The sequence below is a fragment of the Copadichromis virginalis genome, linkage group LG13 (genome assembly GCF_057382275.1).
Source record: "Copadichromis virginalis isolate Kocher_CV1m ecotype Utaka linkage group LG13, C_Virginalis_male_GT1.1, whole genome shotgun sequence".
Classification (NCBI taxonomy): domain Eukaryota; kingdom Metazoa; phylum Chordata; class Actinopteri; order Cichliformes; family Cichlidae; genus Copadichromis; species Copadichromis virginalis.
In genome coordinates this window covers 17,646,927-17,674,559 of record NC_140630.1, presented here as the reverse complement: position 1 = coordinate 17,674,559, position 27,633 = coordinate 17,646,927, and the positions used below count along the sequence as shown (strand labels likewise).

The window sequence follows — 27,633 nt, the reverse complement described above, 5'->3', positions numbered from 1 at the left end:
CACAACCATAACAAATGAATTCTTCAACAGTCTAGCTAGTAATTCTGACACTTTTATATTTAGTTATTAAGTTCATCAGTAAGTAGTCCTTTTTTTATTTCCTTTTCTCTGTCTCACTTGTCTTTATTTCAGGCACCACCCATTCTTTGATTATTTAAAGTCCAACTAGGAATACTGGTTTTACAAAGAGAGCGTATTACATAGCAGACATTCTGTTACTCACAGCTTTTGTCACGCAGTTTCAGTGTAGCGATCAACTTCAGGAGCTCCTTGTAGATTCCTTGCGCTGCTTACTTTCAGTCAAGTCTTTTCTTTAGCTGCTCATCTCATCAGATTTCCTAAAAACTTCACACAGCCGCTGAACTTTAATCACCTGTGGATTGTTTTCTTTTCTAAATATATTTTTTATCTCCTGGTAAGAAAATGTCACACAGCGGGAGCCTGGATTTGGACAGATACACCAGCTTGGATAAATCTCGTCGACCCAACAGTCGCAGCCAAGCCAGGACCCTGGCCAGGAGCGGGGACGTCCTGTGCGACTTCTGCACAACAAAGAAGCAGAAAGCTGAGAAGTCCTGCTTGGTGTGCCTGGCATCCTACTGTGAGACTCACGTCCAGTCTCACTACAACTACCCTACCCTGATGAAGCACAAGCTGGTCAAAGCTACGGGTCAGATGAGAGAGAAGCTCTGCGCACAGCATGACAAGCTGCTGGAGGCTTTCTGTCGCACTGATGAGACATCTGTGTGCGTTTTGTGCATGATGGATGAACACAAACACCATGACATCGTCCCGGCTGGCACTGAGAGGACTGAGAAACAAGTAAGTGGCGAAAGCAACACTGTGAACACAGCAAATAAGTTATCGACAATCCACTAATGACTAGTGATGGCTTCTTTCTTGTCTTTGCTGCTATAGAAACAACTTAGTGTTACGCTGCACAAATCCCAACAAAGGATTGATCAGAGGGTTAAAAAGTGGCAAGACCTCCGACAGGCTGTCGAATCACTTAAAGTAAGTCAGAAAGTTGCCTCGTGCAAGTCACACTAATCTAACTATAACAATTAAAATATTCTTTTTAAAAGTAACCGTTTTTAACTCATGATGTGAAAAAATCTTCCTCTCCTTTGTATCTCACCAGCATTCTGCTCAAACAGTCTTAGAGGAAAACGAGCGCATATTCACTGAGCTTCTGCTTTCCATCGAGAGAAAGTATATTGAAGTCAAGGAAATGATCCGCACCCACGAAAGGACCACCGTGACCCAGGCCGAAACACTGCTGGATCGTTTAGAAGAGGAGATTACTCTGCTGAAGAAGAAGCACAATGACCTGGAGTTGCTTTCACACACTGATGATCACATACACTTCCTACAGGTGAGGCTGGCGACCCCAACCAAGATAACATATGGTGCGAAAGTCAGGGGTCTTTGGAGAAAAGAGTAAAAATATTCACTGTCTAGTATGTCTCATGTGTCTTCTTCTTCTTCTTCTTCTTTTTCCCGCCAGAGTTGGCAGTCCCTGTCAGGCCCCTCGGGATATGAAGATCTCAACAAAATCAGAGTCGCACCCTATTACTCCTTTGATGCTACCAAGAGAGCCATCTCTGCACTGAAATTACAAGTGGAAGAAGTCAGCAAAGTTGAAATGAGCAAAATCTCAGGAGCAGGTGAACAGACTTGCCTTTTTTCATCTCAGATAGCGCAGATGATATGTGCTTTTTTCTGTTGTTTCTTAATCTGCTGTTGTGTATGTGCATTTTTAATTTGCCTTCACAGTGAAGGAAGTCCACATCACAGAAGAAAATGAAGAAAGAAAGTCAAGAAGAGAATCCGTGCTGAGGGAGGAACCAAAGATAAGAGAAGAACCAAGAGCAAGAGAAGATTTCTTGAGATGTGAGTTACCGGATTCATTTTTGTAACCTTCCTTCAGCCTATCTGTAAATCTTCAGCACCAGCATTGCATTTACAGAAAATCCTACTTACATACTGTCATGGGAAGCACATTTTGTATTTTATCTAATGTTAAATAGCTCCAGTTACTGTTTCATGCATGGATATGCAGCTCTGTGTGTGAAATGACCGAAACTTGCAGTGGGAGGTATGCTGGTGGCAGAACTGGTTTGGTGAAACATAAGGAAGCAAAGTTACTTAAGTAAATACAGGTGTTCCTGCTTTGATGGCACCTATAAAAACCTTTGAATGAGCTGATTCATGGGAGCTAGAAACCTTTTTTAAAGGTATAATCACAATTGTTACCATACTCAGGCACATATCTCTCATTGATATATAACAAAAAACAGGGACAAAGGACAGTATATCAACATATGTTACATACCTGATGAACTGGTGTGAATAGTGCTATGTGTGTGTGTGTCACCGCTCATAGGTCTTTGAAACTGTGCTTTGACGTGGCAAGGAGGAGTAAGATGGAGTCCAGGGAAAAAAGCTGTTCCTCAGTCAGTTACTGTGATGATGTATTGTCCTGAACTATTCACAGGGAGTGTCAAGGGTGTGGTAGGACTTTGAATATACTGCTGGCCCTCTTTGTCAGATAGCTAGCATAGATGTTATCCAGGCTCAGAGAAGAGAAGAGTGTTCCAGTTCATCAAGTATTTTTTCTTTGCAGAATAGAGTTTTGGACTTGTTTTTCTGCTGTGTTCAGATGCTGGTCAGCTGATTCTGGATGTCAACACTGTTCACCCCAACCTTCACTTGTCTGAGGGTAACAGAGCTGCCACGATGAAGAATGAACCCAAGAACTACCCTGACCACCCTGACCGATTTGACCACTGGCAGCAGGTGAGGTTTCACATTAAACAGGATGAAAGAGAGAGTTGATCAAATTATTAGGGGAAAAAAGTAATTTCTATAGTTTGTGAAATCATGCCTTTTAAGCTTTCATTTCATCCTTTCTCTTCCAGGTGTTGTGCAGGGATAGTGTGATTGGGACTCGTTGCTACTGGGAGGTGGACTGGAAGGGAACAGAGATAGATGTGGCTGTTACCTACAGAGGAATCCGTCGTAAAGGGAATGCCAATGAATGCAGCTTTGGCTGGAATGACAAGTCCTGGAGTCTGTACTGCTCTGACTCCAAATTCTCTTTTGTGCACAACAACAAAAGCACAGACATCACAGCTCCGGTGTCTTCTCGTATTGGCGTGTACCTGGACCATGCAGCAGGAACACTGGCATTTTACAGTGTCTCTGATGGCATGCGTCTTTTGCACAAGATCCAGACCACATTTAAAGAGCCACTCTACCCTGCATTCAGTGTGTGGGGCTTTGGTACGAGTATAAGACTGTAAGATATTCTTCAGACTTACATTCTCCTTAAATCTGTGACATCTAGCACGTGGCGTTTGAGTCATTTTTGCTGGTTTTATCTTCTTTTATTTAACTTTTTCCTGATAAGTCTTTTTATGAGTGTTTTGGTTACAGGTTGCTCTTTTAAGGGAAATTAAGATATAACGGGTGCCATTAGTAAGTAGAAAAACATTAAATCATTGATCAGGATGCTTTCTCACGTTTTCTTTCTTTCTCTTTATTATGTTAATGTATTATATATTTACATCACTGACATGTTGCACATGTCTGTAAAATACATTTTTTTAAAATATTGCTACTGATTAATTTGTCATTTTCTGTAATCTTATTAAAAACACAATAAATAGAAAGTGACTCACATTACTGGGAATGACATTGCTGTAAGGGCTGATGTTAATCAGTCTATTAATACGTTATTCCTTCAACAACTTAGATTCAACAGTTTCTTTTCTTGTTCAAGTAAGTGACTAAAAAAATGTAATATCATAATACCATGTCATATTGACTGATACTGACTATTTTAACTAATACTGGCCACTTATTAAACACTTTTGAATTTCATCAGCAATAACCAGGAATTGATGGGTCATCTAATCAGCTGATAACAAAGACATTTCAAAGCAGCCAAAATGGAATAAAGTTTCTACCCAGTTGATTTTTTTTAAATGTATAATAACTTTAGTATAAATTAAGTCCTTCATGGTATGCTTGGTATAAAAATGTAGGTAAACATGTGACCTTCTATATGCTAAAACCAGGGGCTAAGTGGAGTTTTGTAGTTAAATCAGGTGTTGCAGTGCAATGTGGGGATGTGAATTACTTAAAAACAAGTCACATATGAATTTCTTTTGTGAGCTGCAGTAGATTTTTTCTTAATGTACAGGCTGTGATCAGCTGATCCGTGTTGCTACTGTGTTTTCTGTTTTACTTGATGTAACTTAACACATCATGTACTGATCCAACATCTGACTGAAGAACTCTGATTAAAAATAAATTTGGACATTAATGCAAGATTTAAATTTCCAGTTTATAAAACTGGAAAATTTTTCTTATTTTCAATTTATTCTGTATCTTAACTTTTTTTGATTTATTTTTTACAGCATTTCATTTTGTCATTTATTTTACTCTAATTTGTGTAAAATGCTTTTTGAGCACATGAAAGGTGCTTTATAAATAAGCATTACTTACCTACTTTTGAAAAAACGCTCTCATCTTCCTCTCCTGTCCTCTTTCTTACATTTTTCACTACCTCTGTGTTGCACACCGATGTTTTTTCTCGCCCTGGGAAATAAAGCAACTGTACATTAGCTATTAGATACATTTTGTGATGCACTGCTTGAGTTGTGTGTGTGATGATGTTTGTTGAACTTTGAAATTACCTGCAAAAAAAAATTACTCCATTTATGGTTGGTCCTCTTCTGTAACGTGAGCTAGATATTGAATATGCTCACATTTGCACCTTGAAGCCATCAAAGGGATGAGAAAAAAACAATGTGCTGAAAGGTGTAGTAAATGGACTGTGGGGCGACATTATTTTCTTATTACTGAGAAAGCATCACTGGAGGTAGCAAAATCAAAAGAAACTCATTTGACAGCAATATGCATTAATGTGCCAATCAGATTTCATTGCTCGTTGAAGGTACCAGGCGTTGTTCTGAGTTGTTCATCCCCAGTTGAAGCCGTTTCCAGGATTTTTTACATGGAGCCCAAAGGGGAATCAAGAATATAGCAGGAAAACCAAAACAATTAATAAAAAAACAAATCAATCAGAAATAGAAAAGTGATGTCAAAAACATAATTTCAGGTTTATGAAAATTGAGGCCTATTACACATTTTTTGTGAAATTATTAGGAACTGCCCAAGAATTTAAATATAGTCATCTATTGGACATTGGCAAAATGGAAGAAAGTATTTTGATTTTTAACTCACTTAAAACATATAATCCTACCTTAAATAACTTAACAGTGAAAAGGTTGAACAATCAAAATATAATTAAAGTACCTTAAGTAAACATATTCAGACATTTTTATGTCTATATGTTTTTGAACATATTTCATCGATAGTGTTCTGTGGCTTGATCTACAATAATAAGTAGCTAAAGCTGTCAAATAAATACTATAGCGCATTCAAAATATAGTTGAATAAAAAAGTAACATAGTATGAGAATACTAAAAAATATATACAGACAAAAATAAATATTACAAATACATTAAACCTAAGTAAAGTATATGAGTAAATGTTACATTCCTGGTGGTCCTATCCATGCTCTCACATGTTGCTCATGTGTTGTACACCTCTGATTGAACCACTGGCTGTGATAAAGTTTGACCAGCCATCTATTCCACGTGGTCATATAAGTCTGGAAAGCTCCAGTGAATTATAAGAAAACAGATAAAACATTTAGGGCACTGGTTCTCTTACTCTTTGTCATAGACATTATAATGGTGCAGTTTTTTTGCAATCTAAACTATGATATCACATTATATGAATATATTACATGATTGCTGTTTTAGATGGAAAGATACGTGGAGACGGTGTAAAAAGGATTTGTCTGCTGTTTTTAACGGCGCTTTTTGGCCCTGATAAATTCCACGCGTCTGTCTTTTGTACTAATGAAGTTATAGGAACTGATGAGAAAAGAATGGGGGGAAAAGTTTTGCATAGTTTATTAAATATGCTGATTCGTAATTGATTTTTTCACAGAAGGACCCAGCGCAGATTATGTATAGCTGACAAATGAAAATATTAATTCGTTAAAGCTGCAGAGGGCAGCAGAAACACGTTTTGTTTAAGGGGCTCGGTGTCTCACGCTCATTCACACATGTTGTATATAAACAGAGAGTTACACGGTGCTGACGTAAAGACGAAGACGCGTGTCTTTACAATGAGATAAGAAAGCACGGGAGAAAAACACACACATGCACACAAAAAAGAAGAAAATGCGAAAGCTTCCAGGTTGTACTCAGAGCCCTCTATTCTGGCCGTACCCTCTTCCTACCGTTAACAGCGAAGGAAACGTACAGGTTCCAAGTGTAGTAGGCCTACTCTCAGGGTCTCACGGTGAAAGGAACTGATTTAAAACAGTAATATTCAAATTACAACATTGTGTGGATGTAATTGCTATTTTATAATTTAAAACTTTGTCCAAATACGGTAGGACAAACTTGTCTTCTTGAGCTTCCTCCGCGCTATCCCGCCCACACGTGCGTAACCAAATGTGGGCGGAGTCAAACAGCTGGATACTCGTGGCGGCTGAGATACAGAAGGACTGGCTGCTGTGAAGCCAGCCTTCCCCCCACTCATTTCAACGCGAACACGGCTAACCGAGGTCCCATCTGCTCTGGAAAAATCTACATACCCAAGTAAAATTAAAGCTAAGTCGTGATAGTTTTTGGGGGGGTTGGGGGTGCCAGAGTTGTGGAGGACACGCCGGCGTACTCAAAGTTTTCATTTTCCTAAAAAGAAAAAAAACAATCTGCATTTGCTAGCTTACAAGGAGGCAGAAGGTGAGTTGTCACAGATTTACCTTTGATGCTTGTTGTTGCTAGCTAGAAACAGGAAGGTGGACAAAAAACCGTCGCATTTGAAATGTAAGCGGTTAATGTGTCCACCCCGAACACCCCCAAACTTATAAAATGTTGTTGAACATTTAAGAAAAGCAGAAAACTAAAGCTTCACGAAAGCAGGATTATGTAAGGTAATGCACCCTGCTGATCGATGTAAATTAAATTGCTGTGGTCACTAATAGCTTGTTCTTGATAGTTAACTTAATCATTTAATGATGATGAGTAGGTGAATGCTCCTAATCAACCTCACGGAACAACCCTATCGATCCTCTCATTCACTAGCTGAAAAGAGACATCTGTCCTGCCGCTGTCCCATCAACCGTCCTCCATCTTCAGGAAAATGAATCGGTGCACATGTCAGTCACACTCAGATAAATGTTAATCCTACTTGAGAAGACATTGCTCAGCTGGCTGGAGAGGAAAAAGAAGAAAGGTGCTGGAAGATGTCTCTGTGGATGATACTACCTGTTAGCCTCCCTGTCCTGACCATCACTGGGATATGGGTTGTGTAAGTATTGTCTGTTTTTTCCCCTTTCTTTCTTTTTTTTTTTTGACATCAGAAAAGTTTAAAATCTATGTAAATGTTCTAAGGTTTGACATCTGGATCTATACCCTGTCCATAACTTTAAAAATGACAAAATACAAATTAAGAATTGGAATCATGTTGTAATAAAAATACTCTTCGATACTCCAGCCTCCTCTCCTGCCTACAGGAGTGCAGCACTACATATTTACCCTGAATTCCTGGGAGTCATGGCAATTGCATGTGGATTAACTCTTTCCAGTAATGATCCGGGATTATCACCATTATCCTAAAAATCAGACATGCAGGTTTGCAGTAAATCTTAATTATCTGTAGTACAGTGTCTGAGCAGATGTGCTGGAGAGAAACCCTCCTGGTTATACTTGGGCTGACAGCTCTTCTCTCTGTTCTATTATTTTGTTGGGACAAGGAATGCAAACCCCAGTGGGGAGAGAGACAGATGGCCCAATTCTAAATTGTTGTAGTTCTGAATCAAGGCTATGTGCTGCATCACTGATAAGTTGCATGGAGACTAAACAGCCTAATCAAGCACCAAACTTGAGACCATATGGCAATTAATGTTGTGATGTGCGTGGCTACTCAACAGTCCAATCAGTAGTGTGTATCCAGGTGTAGCGGCTTAATGTTTCCATGCTGATTTGAGAACATGAAGGTGAAAACCAATCTGTCTAGTTTGGGCATTTTTTTCTGAGCAGAAAGCTGATCTGAGTTCAGATGCTGAGAGCTGCAGATTGCCAGCCCCTTTACACCCATTTCCTTCCTGTTACCTTGACAAGGGCGCCTTGTTTCTAAGAGCAGTCAAGGGTCTTTTTCAGACTTGGGGAATGTCACAGAATGTGGCATGTTGCATAACTCCTGCTTCCCAGTGTGGATGACTGGGTAGGAGTAAGGTAAATACTGGAAAGGGGTGGGAAAGAACGTAAGCAAAATTTTCACTCAGTATCTGGCGCCCATGCCAAGTGTTTTCTGTATCAAGTTGGACCACCAAGAAGTCTTGGCTTCTGTTTCTCAACTTTTATCAGTCAGTCAGTGTATTTGCATATGTGTCTTTTATGTTATCCAGCAACCATGCTGTAGAAGCAATGGGAGTTTAACTAGTACTTGCCAAATTTATCTATAGTTTATTGGCTCACACATTTTTCTGAGGTTATTTTTGTAGAGCTTTTGGGACTTTTCATTGTTAAAAAAACACACAAATCCCCAACAAAAAAAGATTTTTCCATCGAAGTCTTTCTTTATGTAGGACTTGGTCCTAAATAAAAAACAGGGTCTGTTCCACTTAAACATTGCTTAAAGGCACATGCAATTACAGCCATTGCTGAGCTTTGATAGGGGTCTAATTATATAAACAAACCTATTATTACTTAGCCTCTGCTGAGCACATAAAGCGCTGGTTTAGTTCCAGCTACATCTAAATAAGTTCACTTTATTTAGAAGCTCCCCAGAGCTGCAGATGCTGTTCTAGCTTTAGAAGCTGGCCAGATGTATAAAATACACCCCCAAAATCAGGGAAAAATGTAACAACCTAAGCTTTCTTTTTCCTGCATTTTTTTTTCTAGATTTTTGATTTTTGTTTTTGTCTTGTTGGTACCATTTGTAGTGTTCAGCACATATGGAAAGGAAGCAGACAAAAATGAAAGGTGTGTGTTTGTTACTGTGTTTCTCGAAAGGCTTAAATGTCTATCACCGTCATTTACGCCTGAAGGTACACATTGGCACATTTTCCTTTAAGGCTTATCACACACTCAATAGATAAAAGGGAGGACATGGTGCACTTTTGTTTCTGTTCCTTTATCATAATCAAAAGCTGGAAGTCTTCTTTCACTCACAGTGATGGATTTCCTCAGTGCTAGAGCAGCGCTCTTTACACGGTGATTGATGTGTCTTTAACCCTTTGTGGTCTCTCCTGTTCTGTGTACCTGGAGTACACCTAAATGAGTCATTTGTTTGTTAGCTGAAATCTCGGCCTGCAATTTTGAAAAAAACGGTCGGACCTACATAGTTTTTGTGTGTTGTAGCTTGCTGACTTTCATCTACAGTGAGAGATCCATGGGAACAGTAAGATGCAACCAATGGAAAAAATCCCAGAGGGTTATTGCCCCCATCTAACCAGCCAGCCAAGTGTTGACAGCCTTTACAGCAGTCAAAACCAGCTGTGCATTTCACTAAGCAAATGCAGTGTTAAAAAGCTGGTAGCAGGATTAATTTCACACTTGAAAGTTAACTAAAAATAGATTCTCCAGGCGTTTCTTTTCTAACACCAGCTGGTGCCCTCAGATTATTTTTTAATGTTGTAGAAATTAATAGACACATTGTTTTAATAGTAATGATAGCTATGCTCAGACTAATATTTTTGCCTGTTATCTTGACCTTTTGGACAGTCACACCTATCTTGCGTGTGATCATTGGATAGGAGGTGCTAGCTGGCGATTTCCAAGACAAAGATGTAAACAGACATTGGTGACAGAACTGCCATGTATGATACTGGGTTTCACTCCGTGTCCAAGTTCTATATAGCTGTGCACACCCTGCATAAGAAAAAACTGTCCACCTGCTCAGGTTGGACAGCCCGTGTTTTCTGAATCTGATATTGTGTCGACACATGAAATTGTAGCAGATACTGTGTAGTGGAAATAATTTAATACCGCTATTTTTAACGTTATGAAATATGTCTTGCTTTTGATTTCTTGCTTGTGTCTTTGGGAAATATCTCTGTCCTGTAAAGACTGGCCTGTGAGTAGGATATTATCAGCCATGGAAACATTCCTGATTGGTGCTTAACCTCTTGCTGAACTAGGACTGCATGCAAAAATGAGGAAAGATACTCTGTCTGTATGACTCGGTCTTCCTGTGGTTTTCTGGCTGTTACAAATAGTGTTTTTACTGTTGCATGTGAATAACAAGGTTATATGTGATTGTTGCATGTCCTTCCTGAAATGCCCACATAGAAATGTGGCTAAAACAAGTAAAAATAAAGATGATGTGGGATATGTAAACACCTCAGAAACCTGAGTTTCCCATGATTTCTTTCTGCATGTGCATATTCGTCCTATCTGCATATGCAGTTGTGTAGGACTTGAGCAACAGAGCAGACACAGTTGAGCTGCACATGTTCGTGTTGAGGACTTAATCACAGGACTCACAGTTAAATAGCATTTTCTTCAGCCATTCAAAACCACACGCTGGACATCTGGCCCTTTAATGTGGCCTCTGTATCATTAGCTGAAAATGGTTTGTTATGTAGAAAAATTTCCCAGGCAGGGTCACAATGTCAGGTATAATAATGCAAGTGGTCATTGCAGCCTGATTGAAGATGTTCCAGTTATAGAGTTTATCTGTAGCCTGTGCAAAAGGGGATTTTTGTGGCCAGCACTGGTCTCAATATTTCAAAATCTTAATTAGAAGATAATATAAAGTAAACGGTTAGCACTGTTGCCTCACATGAAGAAGGTCCTGGGTTCAAAGCAAGCTTTCTTTTTGGAGTTTGCAGATTCTCTTTGGGTACTTCTGACACCTCCTCCAACTTCCTCATACAGTCCAGAGGCATGCAGGTAGTGGAGTTGGGTTAATTGGTGATTCTAAATTGCCCACATGTGTGAATGTCAGTTCAAACGATTGTCTGTCTGTGTTGCCCCACAACAGACAGGCGGTCTGGCCAGGGTCTACCCTGCTTCTCCTTTCACATCTCCTCCTGCATCCCTGAATTGATGACAAGCGGAAGAAAATGGATGGATCAATATATTTAACATTGGTGTTTGTGTTTAGAGTTGACATATACAGATATTATGTTACTTATGTTAGATTGTTGACCTCTGTATGGCCGCGGCTGGTCAGTATCCTCACCATAGTCATACCACTTTGACAAAAATGAGCCATCTGAGGTAAATGGAGGTTCTTTAATAGTGCTTTTCTACTCTACATAAGCACCCAAAGTGCTTTATACAGCAGTTTCAGATAAAGGGTAAGAAATGGTGAAAAGTCAGCTCAACTGTTCCTGAAAGTTAAACAGGTGCAGGATTTTGGGTCACCCTAAAAGTTCAATAAATGAAAAGACCTGAAATCATATGTAGGTCATTTTCAGTCATATAAAATCATCACTGTAAATAAGCGACCACATGAGAAATGCTACTGCAAAGACATGACAGATATGCAAAAGGGTTTTAGTGAGCTTAACAGTTGATGGCTACGTGGGTTTTACATAAATCTGTTCAGGATTCATGTTCACTGTGATATTACGTTTCCTTGCCTTTATGGCCTGCTCACCTCCTGACAGTCTAGCGTCACAGTAGTGTCAGGTTATTATGTTAGCTGTGGCTTTTGCATTGAACTCCCCTCTGCTTTTCACTTGAATTCAATGACCTAAAAAAACTTCCTATTCTGAGGCTGCATGTGAGAAGTATCTTTTTTTCCTACCACTACCACTCTAATGGCTTTTGCCGTATGAATGCTCATTGAGTCAGTTTAAATTTACAATGTATGCTAAAAATATAAAATAACTGTTCCCTTTGATTTTGGATAATCATTTCCTTTTCCTTTTTAGCTATGCCATGGCCCTTTACAACCAGCATGTCTGCCCTGTGGAAAACTGGTATGTTGACATCTATTCTGTATTTTGCTGATCCCTACAGTCAGTCTTGACCTTTGTAACCTTCCTTGCACCTCTTTTGCAACAAGAGCCAGTGAGAATAATTTCCTGCTCAGTCGGCTGAAAAACGTTTGAGAGACTCATTAAAATCCACTCACAGTTCAGTTCAGTTCAATGTTATTTACTTAGCGACAAATCACAACAACAGTTACTGCAAGGCACTTTATATTGTAAAGTAAAGACCACTACAATAATACAGAGAAAACCCCAACAATCAGACAAACCCCCATGAGCAAGCACTTGATGACCGTGGGAAGAAAAAACTCCCTTTTAATAAGAAGAAGCCTCCAGCATAACCAGGCTCAGGGAGGGGCAGGCACCTGCTGCAACCGGATGTGGTTGAGGGGAGGGAGGTAGGAGAAAGACACACTGTAAAGCAGAGCCAGAGATGAATATTAATCTAGAAAATCAGCACAAATCTAAAGCTGTGATGCTGAAAAATTTGTCGTTGCTGTCAGATCGTGTGCTTTGCTGCTCTGGATGCTGGGCTCGTTTCGGACAAGCTGAGGTTAATCTCCACGAGCAGAGCTAGCATTTGATGACACAGTGGTTTTCTGCCTCTTTGACACACCAACCCTAAAAACAAAAGAAATCCTGGGTGTGATCGCACAAAATGGTGCTTAATATACAGTTACTGTACTGTGGTTTAACAACATACTGTATTATACAGCTTCTCATATATTTTTACTAGACCCAGTGAAAAAAAATCAGGAATATGTCTTTGCTTTGTTAGCTATTTTCCACTGTGTGTCCACAGCCTAATATAAACGCAATTTTTCTCAATTTTTTTTAACATTTGCTTTTGCACTGCCACACATGTTTGGTGTTTGTTTGGTTGTTTTTTCTTTCAGGTTGTATAACCAGTCATGTGAGGAGGAGCTGTATTTGCAGAGCGGGCCATCCTTGTGCTGCACACTAGACAATGTACCTCTCATCAGGTCAGTGAGATGGAGTCGTACCTCATGTCCGTCTCTTCTCTGCCCCTTTGCTTCTGCTGAGTCAGAACAGGAACACTGTCCCATTGTTTTGCGTGACCCCTGTCGGCACATTGTTGATTTAAAAAGAAAAAAAGCGAGTGAGGAGAATGAGACGTTTCTTCTGTGTGTGTGTGTGTGTGTGTGTGTGTGTGTGTGTGTGTGTGTGTGTGTGTGTGTGTGCATTCTGAAAATAACTTGTGGCAGAAATATCCTGCCTGCCACCGTGGCAGTTTGGAGGCAAAACACGGGCCTACGTTCAGCCATGTAAACACACATACGCACACGGAGGAGTCGGCTTACAGTCCAGAGGAAATCAAGACACTCCTGCTTCTTTGTTTGGGTTTTTGGCCCTCTCAGCTTTCAACATCAAAGACATGTTGTACCACATAGCCACAGTGGCTTTCATTTAACAAAAAAACAAAGCATAAAAAAAAGGAAAACCAGAAAAGATAATATGCAACGATAATGACCCCACCACCACCACCACCACCTCTACAAATCAAGTGTGCAGCTACAGTTTAACACAGAAAATTAATCTTTAATATAGCAGCGCTGTTGTTGCTAAGCAGTCGAAGCAGGGAAGGTGGAAGAAGCATTTTTCTTAATCTGTGTTAAATACCGCGCTGTTGGGTAAAAATAAAACGGACCTTCGAACAAGCCATAGATGAATCAATTGTTTAAAATGTATTCATGTCAGCTTTAGTCTAATGAATGGTGCGTTTTGATCCATGTAGTGAAGAATGTGTGTATGACTTGAGTCAGCTGAGAGGACTTTGGCTTCAATGGGAGTCTGGGCACAGACAGCCAGTGTTGACTGTCTCTGAGTTTTCCCTCCTACAAACATTTCCCATTCGTAGAATAAAAGCAGCAAGCAGTAGGTGAAAAGTCAAACACTTGACTTCAGGATGTGAGGAACAGCCATAGAGTACCTCTGGATGTGTTGATGGTTGGAGGTGTAGGCAGTGGTGCATTGTTTTGCGGTATTGCTCTGATGGTTTTCTTGTAATTGTTTCTTGCAGTAAATGTGGGACTCTTCCTCCTGAGAGCTGCTTCTTCAGCCTTATCTGCAGCACGGGCTCATTCATGGGTAAGGCATCATAAGGCATGGCTCAGGACACATTAGACTGGCTTATATTAACTGTGTAAACCAGCAAGCTAAAATTTCAAGACACACCTGCAGGGCAGCCAGGTCAACAAATGAATGTACATAAGCATATTTATTGAAGTAGACACATTGTATTTCCCATTGTAGAAATAGAAAAAGGAAGGGGCTTGTTTGCCTAACAATGGTAAGATCCCCGGTTTGATTCCTGGAGATGACACAAATCCCTTTGGGTTTGTTTCAGGAAGGGTGTAAAAGTCAGTCAGATTAAACATGTGAAGCTGCCCAATGTGGCGACCCCCCCCCTGTGAATAAGAGAGAAGCTGAAAGCAAAAATTAGCTGTAATACAGAACAAGTCCGAACACAGATGCAAAGAAAACTCTTGTGTCTGAAAGAAAGAATGAGCTCTCAATTGCTGGTCTGCATGTTTTCTGGGAGTCTCTACATGTGCTGCTGCCCTCCGTTCACTGGTGGCTTCGACTGGCCCGATCTTGATAATGTTTTCCAGCTGTGGTTAATTTTCTAGCTGTGTGTAAAAAGTTACTGTGCTTTGTTTTTATCCAAGCCTCTAGCAGCTATTTTTCTGTCTGACTGTGAGACTCTGGACATTGTAAGCTGTCTTTTTGAGATGCAAATTGTAGCTCTGGTCTTTGCTTGTGACAAGAATGGAGGAACTTTGCAGCATTGTATACTGTATGTGTACACAATGCTGAAAAAGGAGGCAGATGGTTGCATTTCAGGAGCTGCCCTTGTGTACTTACAGGCTTTTTCCAGGCTCTTAACAGACCCATTAGGTGGTGAATACACACCTGAGTACAACTGCTGCACACATAGTCAAAGAAGTATTTCTATTATCTGATAAAGAAAAGTATATTGTTTGCTTGAGTAAATTAGACCCCACTTTTGAAAATCTTTTGCAACCTGATTTTCCTTTAGAGGGAGGTTATATGCATAAAAAACCAGTGAGAATCTTTAAAATCGGTACATAATATTATTGGTGTCAGAGAAACACACCTTGGCTAAACACTGGCCTTTGATTTTTGTGTTTTATTTCACGGGTAAATTATGTGGCAGTGAGAAAATGTTGCAACCACTGTTGCTTCATCACGATGATGGATTTTACCTGGCTTAGTTAAGATGTAGCTCTGTAACTTTTGTTTGAAACATGCTTACCTAGAATGACTCTTTCATAATATGTATGCAGTATAAGTGTGAAATAATGGTGTGTGGTGGAGGTAATCCTGCACTACTTCCGCGCACAGTGACTGTTAAACAGCTTTCATCTAAATTTCTTAGTTCCTCTTCCTTGTGAATGAAGTTTCTCTTGCGCTCATTGTTAGTCACCCACCAAACCATCAGTGACAGCAACCAAAAGAAAAGATGTCTTAGAAAGTACATAGTGAGTAAAAGAAACAAATCCCTTTTCATTGTGAAAGGATAAAAGCTTGTATCTCTGTCTTTGTCATAAATGTGTTTTGAGATATTAGAGACGCACATTTTCCTCCCAGTTACATAAAATGTCAGCTAATATTTTGTTTTCATTAGAACACATAACTTGAGCTGAATCACTTAAGGAAGTGGGAAAATGAGCATGTCAACATGTTTCAGATTTTGATATTTGCTGTTTTCTTTGTTTTCCATGACCGTAAGATGATTATATTTCTAATTAAGAGAATTTAATATGACCGCTCAATAAGTAATTTCAGTGAAACACTCCACCTTCATCCATTAAAGTGTTTTTTGGAGAGCTAATGACAGTTGGGAATTGAAATTCTGCATAATTCCTTCATAATTTCCTCTGCATTTCTATTCTTTTTTTAAAAACAACATAAAAAATTGAGATTTAAGGACCCTCAACCTTGATGTTATTGTAAGTGATGTATCGCTGCTGCATTTGATTAAAAATTATCCATCACATCCTTTTAACTGAGTTCATTTGCACTTTCACCCACTCGGGTGAATCTGTGAGGTTTGGAAGGTTTAATTTTCTAATTTTTGGCTGCATTTTTTCCCCCTTTGCAATCCCATCAGTCTGTATGTTAATACTGTTTATAAAGCTACCTCTTTTGTCTATACATAAGTATGTAAAGCTGATGTGGTATGTAGCTATACAACACTATTTTAAATATTGCGTGCTTAGCTAGTAGCTCATTGATTTATGTTTTACTTGGAAGGCTGTGTCTGCTATAGTTGGCTGCAGGTGTCACTTCCAAAAGGAGTAACATGAACTTGGAGAATTTTATATCGCCCTGTAATTGTTTTTTCTCCTTTTCAGTTCAGTTCCCACTTTTCTGCCAGTGTACACACAAAACATTTGAAAGACAATACATGCATTCTCTGTCTGCATACCTTCTGTGGGAGACGGTGAAATGTTGTGTTTGGGTTGAAATATAGCCCCTTGTATGGGTGGCAAGGTTTTTTCTACTGTGAGGTGCGAGTGCCGCTGGGTAATAAGCACTTTATTAATGCCCATCAGTTTTAGTGTTAACTCAGCCCTGCGTATGTGAATGCAAAGGCACGTGCAGGGCTATGTATGCATGAGAGATTGTCCACCTTGTTGCAAGTATACATGCAAGATAGAAGTAGTGTGTGAGTCAGTGTCTGTGGGAGCACTTTACTTCCTGCACTGGGTTTCCTGACTTCAGAGCAAATAGCATGAACTTGTAAAGGGCTGCTCTGTGGAAGGTAACAAAGTATTGGAACAGTGTTAGGTGCTGTTGCATGGCATCCTTGGGTAAAATAAGCTGTCACACTGCAGCTTGTTGTGACCTTCGAGTCCAGGTGGCGCTGATGCATGGGATATGAAGCCCTTACACTGGAGGAGGCCATGACTTTACTAAACATGCATCATCTGACAAGGATACCAAAAAAAATGCCCACACAAATGTGCCCAGAATAGAAGAAGAAACACTGATTTCCTATAGAGAGAAGCTGCTTGTCCTTGTCTTTAACCTTCAGGCGTAGCTTTCATCATTCCAGGATGACTGCACAATGCCAACAAGTTTAAACACGCTCATTTGTTATGATGAAACACACATTTAGTTGAAACAGAAAAGAATCCACCAGCAGCCAGTCTGCAGCAGGGTGAACGAGGCGCTTTAATCTAATGAAAAAGCTGCAGTCGACTTTCCTTTCCCTTCAGCAATACAGCATGTTCTCCATTATAAAAAGGAGCCAATGAGCAGACTGTTTCCGTGCCCGGAGACACAGTTGTTTGTTTTTCCATGATTGTAACTGAAATCACTTTTGCCGAGTTGATTTGGGTACAGAAGGATGAAACAGAAGAAAGCTCGCACAAACACAGATACACACAAGTTAGAGCTAGTGAATATAAAAACATAAATAAATCATTAATTAGTTTTTTAAATAGCATTACATAACCATGTCTTGGTCTTGCTTGTACCAATGTTTGCCTTTAAGGTTTAAACAAATGTTTTTATTATCAGATTTAATAGCAACATTTCAGTGAGCTCATAGTAAACTTTGCAGATCAGATGGACTTAAAATTAATTCTCCCTCCAAACATCACATTAAAACAGAATGGTTAACATAACGGTGGGAACTTTGCACTATTGTTCTAACAGGAAATTATGCAAGACATAATTTCTCAACATGTGATGCTGAACTCTCTCTATAAATCATATACATACCTAAGCTGTGTGGATGTGTAACTATGAAAAGATCGGCAAAAAAAAAAAAGCTGAAGGCCTTTTTTAAAATCTTTTTTTTCCCGTTTGGGCAGAACATTAATAAAATGTAGTATAACTATAATCATGAGTGACTTGGCTGTTGCATTAGTGTATTATTTTGTGTGTTTTTTTTAATGAAAAACATTCTTTTAATATCATCTTTTTATCTTTGCAGCTTGCTGGTGACTCATTTTTCACCCTAGTGTTGCGGCAATTGTGGTGTGGTGACTTCCCCTCAGTAATTTATCCTCAGCATGAGCCAAACAACTATCATCTGGAAGCTTTGCTGTTGTTGTCAAAATCAGAAAATGATGTGAAATATGCATGGCTGATTTTTTAACAGCTGCGAAGAAAAAGTCGCTTTAAAACAAAAGATCAGGCCTGGAATCAATAATTTCTACTGCTTCATCCTGAGGTTGTGGCCGGGCTATAAAATGTGTCCGCTCACTGAGACGCTACTTAAAGCCAGACACGTCACGGCATAGACAAACCCTGGAGACAAAGCTTCAGAGAGGAAGGAAAAATCTATCAATGTAAAGACTCTACGTGGAAATGTTTTTCTTTTCTAGCCATGACCACAGTCTCCATTTGTATTCCCTTTTGGCAGACACAGACCTTCTGAAAAGCTGCCTCTTACACAGACACAGTGACAGAGTTAACATAACACTTTAGTCCCTGGAACAATATATAAGCGTCAGGTCAAGACATGAGGGGCTCCTTGTCCTCACTAATTCTCCCACCCTCCACTTTTCACTCTCCCCATATGCCCCGCTTTCTCCAAGCCCAGTCAGCCTTCATCAGGCACCAGCCGTGAGGAGCCAACAAAGAGAACCCAAATGGGGGTCAGCTCCTCAGTGCTCCAACAATGCACCCAGTCAGAGCTTGTTAGCACATCGGCACTCATCTGTCCCATATACTGTACTTCTTTCCCCTTCACCTTTTAATCGTATGTAGGTTTGGATCGACCCCCCACCAAGATATCCTTCTCACTTTCCCGCCATTTTCTGCTTCTCATAGTTTTGAGTCAGAGAAGCTGCTTAACATCTCTGATTTCCTGTAATATAGCTTTCAGGGAGTTCATGTATTTCTTGGCTAAGTGACGTGTGAGAGTGTTTGCGTTAAATTGAAGCCAGGCACTTTTTTTATGATAGTCGTCCAAAAAAAGCCAGATGATGCCTTTTCTCCATTTCTTGCATGCAGTGACTTTCATCTCCCTTCTTTTAGTGATGGTGATTGTGCTGCTTCGCTACGCCCACGTCATTGAGAAGCATCAAAACTGTGTCCTGAACACGGCGAGTCTTTGCACGGGCTGGATCTGTGGTGCTGGACTCATCATGGTGGGCAACTTCCAGGTACGGTCTTCTAGTTTTTTTAACAATAAAACACAGAGAGGTCGCTGTAAATGCTGATGAAGACAAAGATTTATGGATACCCAAAGAAATTGTATTCAGCATGGGAAATAGTGAAATTAAACACACAGAGACTGAGGCTTCTGTTGTGTAGTCCTAGAGACTGGCTGGCAACCCTTTTGCAACCTCTGGTCACTCAGGAAAAATGTGTATTTCTTGACTGGTTGGTGATTGGATGCTGGGTACAGTTTCTCACAAAGAGTCTGCTGCACCAAAAGCGTCCTTGTAATTACTTGGGTCGCTAATGTAGCTGCAATTATTTATAGTTCGAAGAAAAGTTGCCAACTTGTTCTCAAACACTCACCAGCTATTAGTCAAGCTATAGTCAAAAATGTGTTGCACCTTTTCATGTGAAAAGTGGGGTTAGTGTCACACTTTTCATAGCTTCATTACCGGTCTTAGAGTAGTTGGCAGATATATGAGGACAAGTCGGCATCTTCCAAGCAGGTTGCGGGCAATAGCAGACGCAATCTCAAGGAGGTTTTTTTTGGTGCAGCAGACTCTTTGCTGGGTGAAATTGGTCACAACCTCCAGCAACTACATGCCAGCTGGTTGTAAAAAAGCTTTGATGTTCAGATAAAATGATAAAATGGTTCCTGTTTCATTAATATAATGAGTAATTTCTTTTTGCTAAATGGTGTGGCATGGCTTCATCTCTAGTAAATTCTTATACACAGCCAAGAAAATAATCTGCTGTATAATCTTTAACATGTCTTTGTTTAACCTGGCTCTTTTTAGGAGTCTTTCTCTTTGCTTCTTTCCATCAATCCTTTTATTTGAGATTAAACACACCTCAATGTTTGTAATGTTAACTTCTTCCTTCATCAGCACAATACTGTTCACAATAATCCTCTTTCTTTGGTCCTAAAACTTCAAGTGAAGAAACTCAATGTGAATTTCTTCTTCTGTTCTCTGGGAAAGAATTTCTTGAAGTTTAAATATTTAGAGCTCTGGCTGGATGCCTAGACAGTGTGTGTGTGTGTGTGTGTATGTGTATGTGTATTAGTACTACCTTTGCTGCGTGGACAGAACTCTGTTTAGACAGTAACATTGTTACGACCGCTTCAAAGAAAGCGTGCATAATGTCAACTGTTGAGTTTTTGGTTAAAAGTCAGCGTACGTTTCAGATTCAGGAAGTGGTCACGGTTAGGGTAAGAAAAGTAAGATCATTTAACGTCCTCTGAGGGGAGGTTATTTTGGTGTTTGACGCTGGGCTGGATATCACTGCAAAATCTTGTTACCATGCTTTAAAAAGGCCGAGATAGTTCATGGGAAAATAAAGAGGGAGAGACAGCCACGGAGAAGGCATTTGATGCTATATTCAGAGTGAAGAGAGGAGCAAAAGTTTTGAAAGAAAATTTGGGTTGTGTTGAAGTAAAGTGAAGTTTCTTAGAGTGTAATATTTCTACAGATGTGACTATTTGGTTAAATTAGATTGTTTGACATGTTAGAGTCTCGGCTCTTTTTACATACTCCTCTTACAAGAGTTGTGTATGTGCGTATTGGAGCAGATTTGCAGATGTGGCAGTTCATGCGAGGGTGTAGTAACGGCAACCTCACCTTCTTCCCGCTTTTCCTATGAGGCTCGAGCTCTGCCGAACAGGGAGGAATTTTACGAGAAGAGCCAGGGGGAAGTGAGTCATCAAGTCTGGCCATGCATGGAGAGGAGCTAGGCAGACAGGGTGTGTGTAACAGATGCCCCATCTATAACCAATCACGAGCCTGATCCCTGCAGCCCGCCTCACACAGTGCCCTCTCATGAAGTTCAGGACATTACACAAACCCGCATTTTTAGCATCGAAAACACGTGTACTCAGGATCCACTGGCAAATGCCACAAACAAGTTTGACTCAGAGAAGAGGGAGCAGAGCAGGACTCTGACAGTCAAAATCGAAACAGATCAAAGAAAGCGCAAGAAACACAACACATGGCAGCGTAATCAGCCGCATCAACTGCTTGAGCGCATAGTTGTGCGTTACATAAGCCTTTGGCAGTACAGCTGTGGTGTGGTGGAGCCACGGGGACTTTTCCCGTCAAGCGATCTGATGATCTGGGAAGAGAAGTACATGAATTGTTGACGGAGAAGCACATTACTGCCACACAGAGGTGCCTGAGTGTGACACAGCTGCATGGAAAGCAGCTGTCAGGAAAACAAAGAGAAAAGAAAAAGGAGTAGAAAAGTTCGTTGGACTGCTAATCTGGATGAAAAAGACTGATACCACCTACAGTCTGAAGGTATTTCCAATCTTATTTGGCTGGAAGATGTCACGCAAATCAGGAACATTGTCTGAAGTCGCACACCAGTTCCTCACTTAAAACACGATGGTGTTTCATTCTTCTCTGTTTTTTTCTAAAAGCTCTGGTTTTCAGGTGATGTCGAAAGGGCCGTTGTAATCGGTGGTGGTGCCACTTTCAGTTACAGATTTTCACAGCCATTGTGTATGTCCCGCACAACGGAGGCGAGTCGGTAAAGTCGGTATGTTTCAGTTCATCTCATTTAGTTCTGTTTCCAGAAAATGAAAATAGAGAAAAAAACAAAGTTAGGCTTGTTCCCACAGAAACATCGTCACAGCGTTTATCTACCTCACAAAGTAGCAGTACCTGACTGCTACTTTGTGAAATATCACAGGTGCAGCTCAATAGTGTGCTGAATTTAGCTGCGGAAAACTCACTAATGAAGGCAGGAGCTCAGAGTGGTTTCAGATAAATATGTGTAGCTATAATAAGAGCTGTTGCTCTTAAGTGCCGCCCAGTCTTCTCTTTATTCTCATTTCCTTCCTTATGCTTTCCCTGTTTGATGTTACACTGCTTTTCACTGCCACACTTTGCTCACTTCAGTGTGCTCACAATCTGCTAATATTGCACCTATATATATTAGCGGCATACATTACCTGGCTGTGATTAGCAGTGATCAGTTGATAGCGTAAACAAACAGGTATTAGTGATTGAATCTGGCACTCCTGGCTGCACACACTCACTCACACACATGCACACAATCAATAGAGCTCACTGTGCAGTGTATGAATTGAGTCTGCAGCCAACACCAGGCGATCGACCTGCCAAATGATAAAAAACGTGCCGTCACAAAGTCAAAGTGATTTTCTCATTAAATAACATAAACCATTATTTCGCTTCACAATACATTGGATCAGAATCTTTATCAATACTGATTTACTGATTAAACTTTTGCAGCTCTAGCGTGGAAAATAGATTAGTCAGAAGAAAATGAAGTTGTTGATGTGTGTCCAGAGGTGGAGGTGCCACACTAGAGTAGAAGAAATTGGATTTATTTTACTGTGTGAGAGCTTTACAGCAGATCTCAACTGTTCAAAACTTTTCTTATGCAAGTCTTACATTGCCACTTCAAGGATCAGCCTACTACACAAGAATGTTCAGCATGTACTGACCAGGCCAATGGACAAATGGCTTAGATACCAAACTTTGAGGCTGTTGCTGTAATGATCTTGGAAAATGATAACAAATAGCAGAATTTATACATCTGGCATTAACCATGAAACTATTGTTTTTTATCTGAGCAAATCAGTCAAGTCGTTTAATGTGTCCCTAGCTCAAGTTAATGTACCACAAGATCTCTTATCTACTCAGTTCAGTGTGTGTGTGTGTGTGTGTGTGTGTGTGTGTGTGTGTGTGTGTGTGTGTGTGTGTGTGTGTGGACCCTTCAGTGGGAGCTGTAGTCACATGCTCCTGAGCGGCTCTTTTGTGTATTGTTTCTTGTTGTTCTTGTGACCAGCAGGGAAAAGGAGGCATTCTGTCGTGTTTCTTGCTGCTGTTGCCTCCTGTACGCTTGCCTTTTGTGTTTCTTTTTTTTCTTTTCCCTTTTTACTTAAAGAATCGTAAGAAGCTTCGACCAGAGTTTTAAATACCACTGAAACTGGGCGATGGGACCACTTCCTGAATTTGCCCACGTCACATTCACTAGATGTTTTTATTTTGTGTTACATCTTTGCGTCAACCCTTTAAATGGCTCCCTTACCTTCTCTTCCTGTTTTCTGTCCTTATATCACAGGTGGATAATGCTAAAATTCTCCACTATGTTGGAGCAGGCATTGCCTTTCCCACCAGTATGCTGTTTGTGTGCCTGCAGTCAGCGCTGACGTACCGACTGGCCAAAACCCAAGGGGAGTACAACTTGGCCCACCTCCGGCTCTGCATGACCCTGCTGGCCTTCGTAGCCTTGGTGCTCAGTATCCTTTCCAGTCTCTACAGATGGCTGCCCTGAAGCTTAAGGGACTAAGCATCCCCTTTGACCTCTTTTCATCAGATATTTTTATTTATTATTTCATGCAGTTAGTCCCTGGCACCTCTTCATCAATGACATAAAGCAGCAAGAGTTTTTAACTCTATAATTGCACGATACAGTGACCTTTTTACCAGATATTAATGTAGTGCATTAACGCCAGTCTCGTGTCTGCTTCAGACAGTTTTGGAAGCACGCAGCAGGAAATCTTGGCGCACTCCAGCATATTTCATAGTAGGAGGTGGAAGATTAAAGACCGACTTAAGTCCGATCCAATATCTCTGTCAGCTGATATCCATCTAGAGAAGTTACAGTGCATGTGGGAAAAACATATTAGCCTGACCTACAGTACAGATATACAGTAGCTGTAGCCTGGGCCTGTCTCTTCATGGGTAACATAATCAACATGTGAGCACTTGTAAAGCTCGCTAATTAACTCATTGTGTCTTGTTTACTTAACCTGGACAAAAACTGAGTGTTTAATCTGCATCGTGCAGGTGAGTGGGGCCGTGTCCACGACTGCTTCCTGTTGGGGCGTTTCAGCTTTAGGTCCTCGCATTGCTTTGCTGCTGTTTTCCTTAACCGTGTGTTTCAGGTGGTGTTTTTTTCTGTCAGGAGAGCTTCGTCCTGCAACACGCCTCGGCCATCTTCGAATGGGTGTTCTGCATCATCATCATGCTTTTTTATGGGACTTTTGCCTTCGAGTTTTCCGGCATGTCAGGAGATACAATGGTGGTGCTGGCGAGAGGAGGCTCCCTGGGACCTGCTGGGAGAGAACACAAGATGGATGCGCTGGGAGGGCCCGGTTTGCACTCACAACCACATCCACACCAACCTGAAAGCATGTCCATGCTGTAGCCTCCTGGCACACGTTGATGCCACACAGTTGCCTCATTTTATTCCTTTCCAACTCTAGTCTGAATTATTCATTTCCAGCCGTGTTCGTCTGAAGGTTTGAAATGAACCAGGCCAGCGCAGCAGCCGTTCAGAGCGGGCGTAGCTCTGCTGCAGTTTATACTTACGTCAAACTTTGTGTCTCCGAAGAACTTGTTTGCATTTTGCACATTGCACAGGCGTGCAAAACCAAATTTTCTCCCTGCTCATGGCTGTGCTCCGTGACCATCAGAGGAGCGTTTTGGGAATCAGATCATGGAGTTCTTGTGAATCCGATGGCCTCGGATTCAGATGACTGCCGCGATGCGTTCAGAGTGTGTAAGAAGTGAAGGCTGCTGGACAGCCCAGCTGACAGTATTACAGTGGGAAGGTGTCACAGTGTTTCAATCCTGGAAACAGAACAGGGCGGCAGTTTGCATTTTTCATCACGTAAACCTCTGTTAAGCAATATTTTTGATGTTAAGTCACGTCTTTGTAATTAACACCCTACACTGTATAGATCTTCTTTTGTTTTTTACTTTTTTGGTTATTCATTCTGCATACTCATCTGCACATTACCTCCCTTCCAAAGCCACGTGTAAAGCTAAAATATTTCTGTGGAGCTGGTTGACCAAAGCTAATCAGAAATAATATTATCTGGTGGACATCAGAGTAGTTCTGAGCTCTGCTGTGCATCTCATGAGCTTGCATTTAGATACGAGTGTCATTTTGTTTAAAATGCTTATTGCAGCATTAAAGTTTGTGCCATATATGCAAGCCTAATATTGCTGTTAAAGTATCAGACCGCATGGACTTATTGTTTCCGGACTATTCGGGTGACGTTTCATATGTCTTTATTTAAACTGTGTTAAAAAATTCAGTGAGCTCTGAGTCACATAAATCTTCTAATTAAGACTGAAAAAATACACCCTTCCCCATTCTTCTTGGGATCCATAGACTAGATCAATGCTCAGCTCTTAAATAATGCTGGATTGAACTCCTTCTCTGTAAAAGAATATGAGGGAGAGGTGACACAGTGTCGAGAGGCCAAATATGTACCAGCTAATTCAATCCAGAGCACTGGCTTTATTGAGTTTAGTGACGGGGCATTACACGTGTCTTCAGGTCCTGTAGGCAGAGGTCTGCATCTTATTATTCCCACATGCAGGAGGAGGAGAACATGTTCTTATTGCTTTAGCTGTTTCCTTTTATTGTGAAGCTGGAAACTTCGCACAAGTGGAGATGTTTCAGCACGTCAAGCTGGTGTGGTGGGATAAAGGGAAAAGGATTTGTATAATGTAAGACATGGTGGAGATGGACTGTCCTGCTTCAGTGTTAACGTGTTATTTTTCAGTATGTGCCAAATACAAGTCTGCCTATGGCATTGGTGCTAATACACAAATAGGCCTTACCTTGTTGTTTTCCCTTACTTCAGTTGTGATTACGGCAAAGCAATAAGAAGAGACATGAGGTAAATCGGTGACTCTGAGAGTGAGAGCAGGGACAGAAGGTTAGCAACACCAGCACGTGGAGAAATGCTCCATGCTTGCTAACATCTGTGCATAATTTTCTCAAGCTTTGAGGAGGCAGAGGCTTTACAACAGTAGTAATTTAATTAATTGGCCATCAGCACATCTGGCCACATGTCGAGCTGAGATGTTGTTTGTGTAATTTGTCTGCAAATTCACAGTATGTTACTGAAAGTAGTTATTCACTATCAGGCTGAATGTATCAGACTAACTGAACTAGAGTGATGGGGAAGCCTGCGCACGCTGCTCTGAGGACGGAGCTGAAAGCGACACCAGCTGCAACACTGAGCACTTGCTTCTCTCTGCTGGTCACACTGCTTATTGCATGTGTTAAGCTCACATGAGGGGGTTTTTTTCTACTTGAAAAATTGTCAGTTTTTTCTGCCCACAGTCAGAATACTAAGACCAACTAATGTTTTTATCCTTTTATTTCATAAAGGTGGAGGCTCAACTCCAGCCTGAGCTTCTGCCTGCGACAGTATGAGGTTCCTCTGAGAAACCACATTAAACATTCAATACATTTGAAACGTTCACTAAAATAATGGTGCTAATCATTTCACATTTACTTAAAGTACTTAATCCGACGTCATGGTTTGAATATTCCCTATTTCTAGCTGACCACTACAAAAAAAAGAAACATTACATTTCTTTTAAATCTTCACATTCGCCATCATTCTCTTCATTTCATACCTCATTCTTCCTCATTTATGGATCTATCTGATCTCTACACTCAGGAAAACATTACCACACCAGCTGTGTTCTTTGATTCAAGGCCTTTGGCTTTCTGCCGTCTTTGTTTAAATTGCATTTTTGTCAATGGGATTCCTTGTGTACATTTGTTTCTTTGTGTAGTATAGGTGCAGCTGTAAGACTGGTGATTAGCCATGATGTAATAGATTATTTTTGCTAATCAAGACTCTGTTAAATGTGCGAGAAAACCGAGCTCACTCGTGCAATCGAGATCATTGGTGAGAGCCTTCTGACTAACAAGAACCCAACACTCCTCACAGCACCCCACTCTCAGTTACACAGCTCCCTGTGCCTTATGTGCTGTTTTGATCATGGAAACCAAAGAGGTCACAGTTGTAAATTCTATTTTGATGAAGAGTCATATGATTGTATCCATTTATGCCTTAATATTCAACAAATAAAAAAAAACAAAAAAACAAAAAACAGCAAACGTTGAATCCCAGTGGCTTCATTACACAACATGAGCACAAAGAACCAGACAGCGGTTCTCTAATCTTTTTTTTTTATTGTTTAATTATTTACATTATCCAGTTTCATTGACAGAAGGTGACACTCATAGATAAGACATTAAACAGAGGAAAACTCCTATAACAAAACAGTGTCAGCTGTAGGTGAACTTACAGGTTTGGTACACTCGCCACCAAAACGTCCTGAAGCTCTACAGACTGTTTTTTGTTTCTCTCTTAAGACTTTCTTAATCCCATCAGAAGTGCTTCTCAAAGATCTAATTACATACTCTGTCATTAATAAATGCCAAAAAGCTGGGCCAAAATGAAATATTCTTAAAGGTACTTTTTAAAGAAGTGTGATATATGCTAGCGTGTGCTTCTAAAGTTGTAAAACACAGCAAATTTAAGACATCGGTGGTCCGCTAAATGCTAACGGATTCAGACTAAGATTCAGACTTCTAATTATTTGCTAAGTTGAGCCACATTTACAGCAGAAAGCCCGCAGGTACTAAAGGAA

General features: G+C 40.5%; 2 protein-coding genes across 2 annotated transcripts; both read left to right on the top strand.

Annotated features, from left to right (window-relative positions):
* Positions 1 to 231: 231 nt before the first annotated feature.
* On the top strand, positions 232 to 4,640 carry ftr14l (finTRIM family, member 14-like). Its single transcript, XM_085477677.1, has 7 exons — positions 232 to 822; positions 919 to 1,014; positions 1,142 to 1,375; positions 1,508 to 1,667; positions 1,777 to 1,893; positions 2,663 to 2,799; positions 2,922 to 4,640. The coding sequence occupies exons 1-7, from the start codon at positions 424 to 426 to the stop codon at positions 3,303 to 3,305; spliced, it is 1,527 nt and encodes a 508-aa protein (XP_085333803.1). The 5' UTR covers positions 232 to 423; the 3' UTR covers positions 3,306 to 4,640.
* A 1,872-nt stretch (positions 4,641 to 6,512) lies between these two features.
* LOC146695480 (transmembrane protein 150A) lies at positions 6,513 to 27,618 on the top strand. The gene is made up of 8 exons (XM_085477679.1): positions 6,513 to 6,830; positions 7,173 to 7,398; positions 11,975 to 12,022; positions 12,931 to 13,017; positions 14,076 to 14,143; positions 19,073 to 19,200; positions 23,285 to 23,462; positions 24,111 to 27,618. Exons 2-8 carry the CDS (start codon positions 7,334 to 7,336, stop codon positions 24,371 to 24,373), a joined length of 837 nt encoding a protein of 278 aa, XP_085333805.1. The 5' UTR covers positions 6,513 to 6,830; positions 7,173 to 7,333; the 3' UTR covers positions 24,374 to 27,618.
* Positions 27,619 to 27,633: the final 15 nt, after the last annotated feature.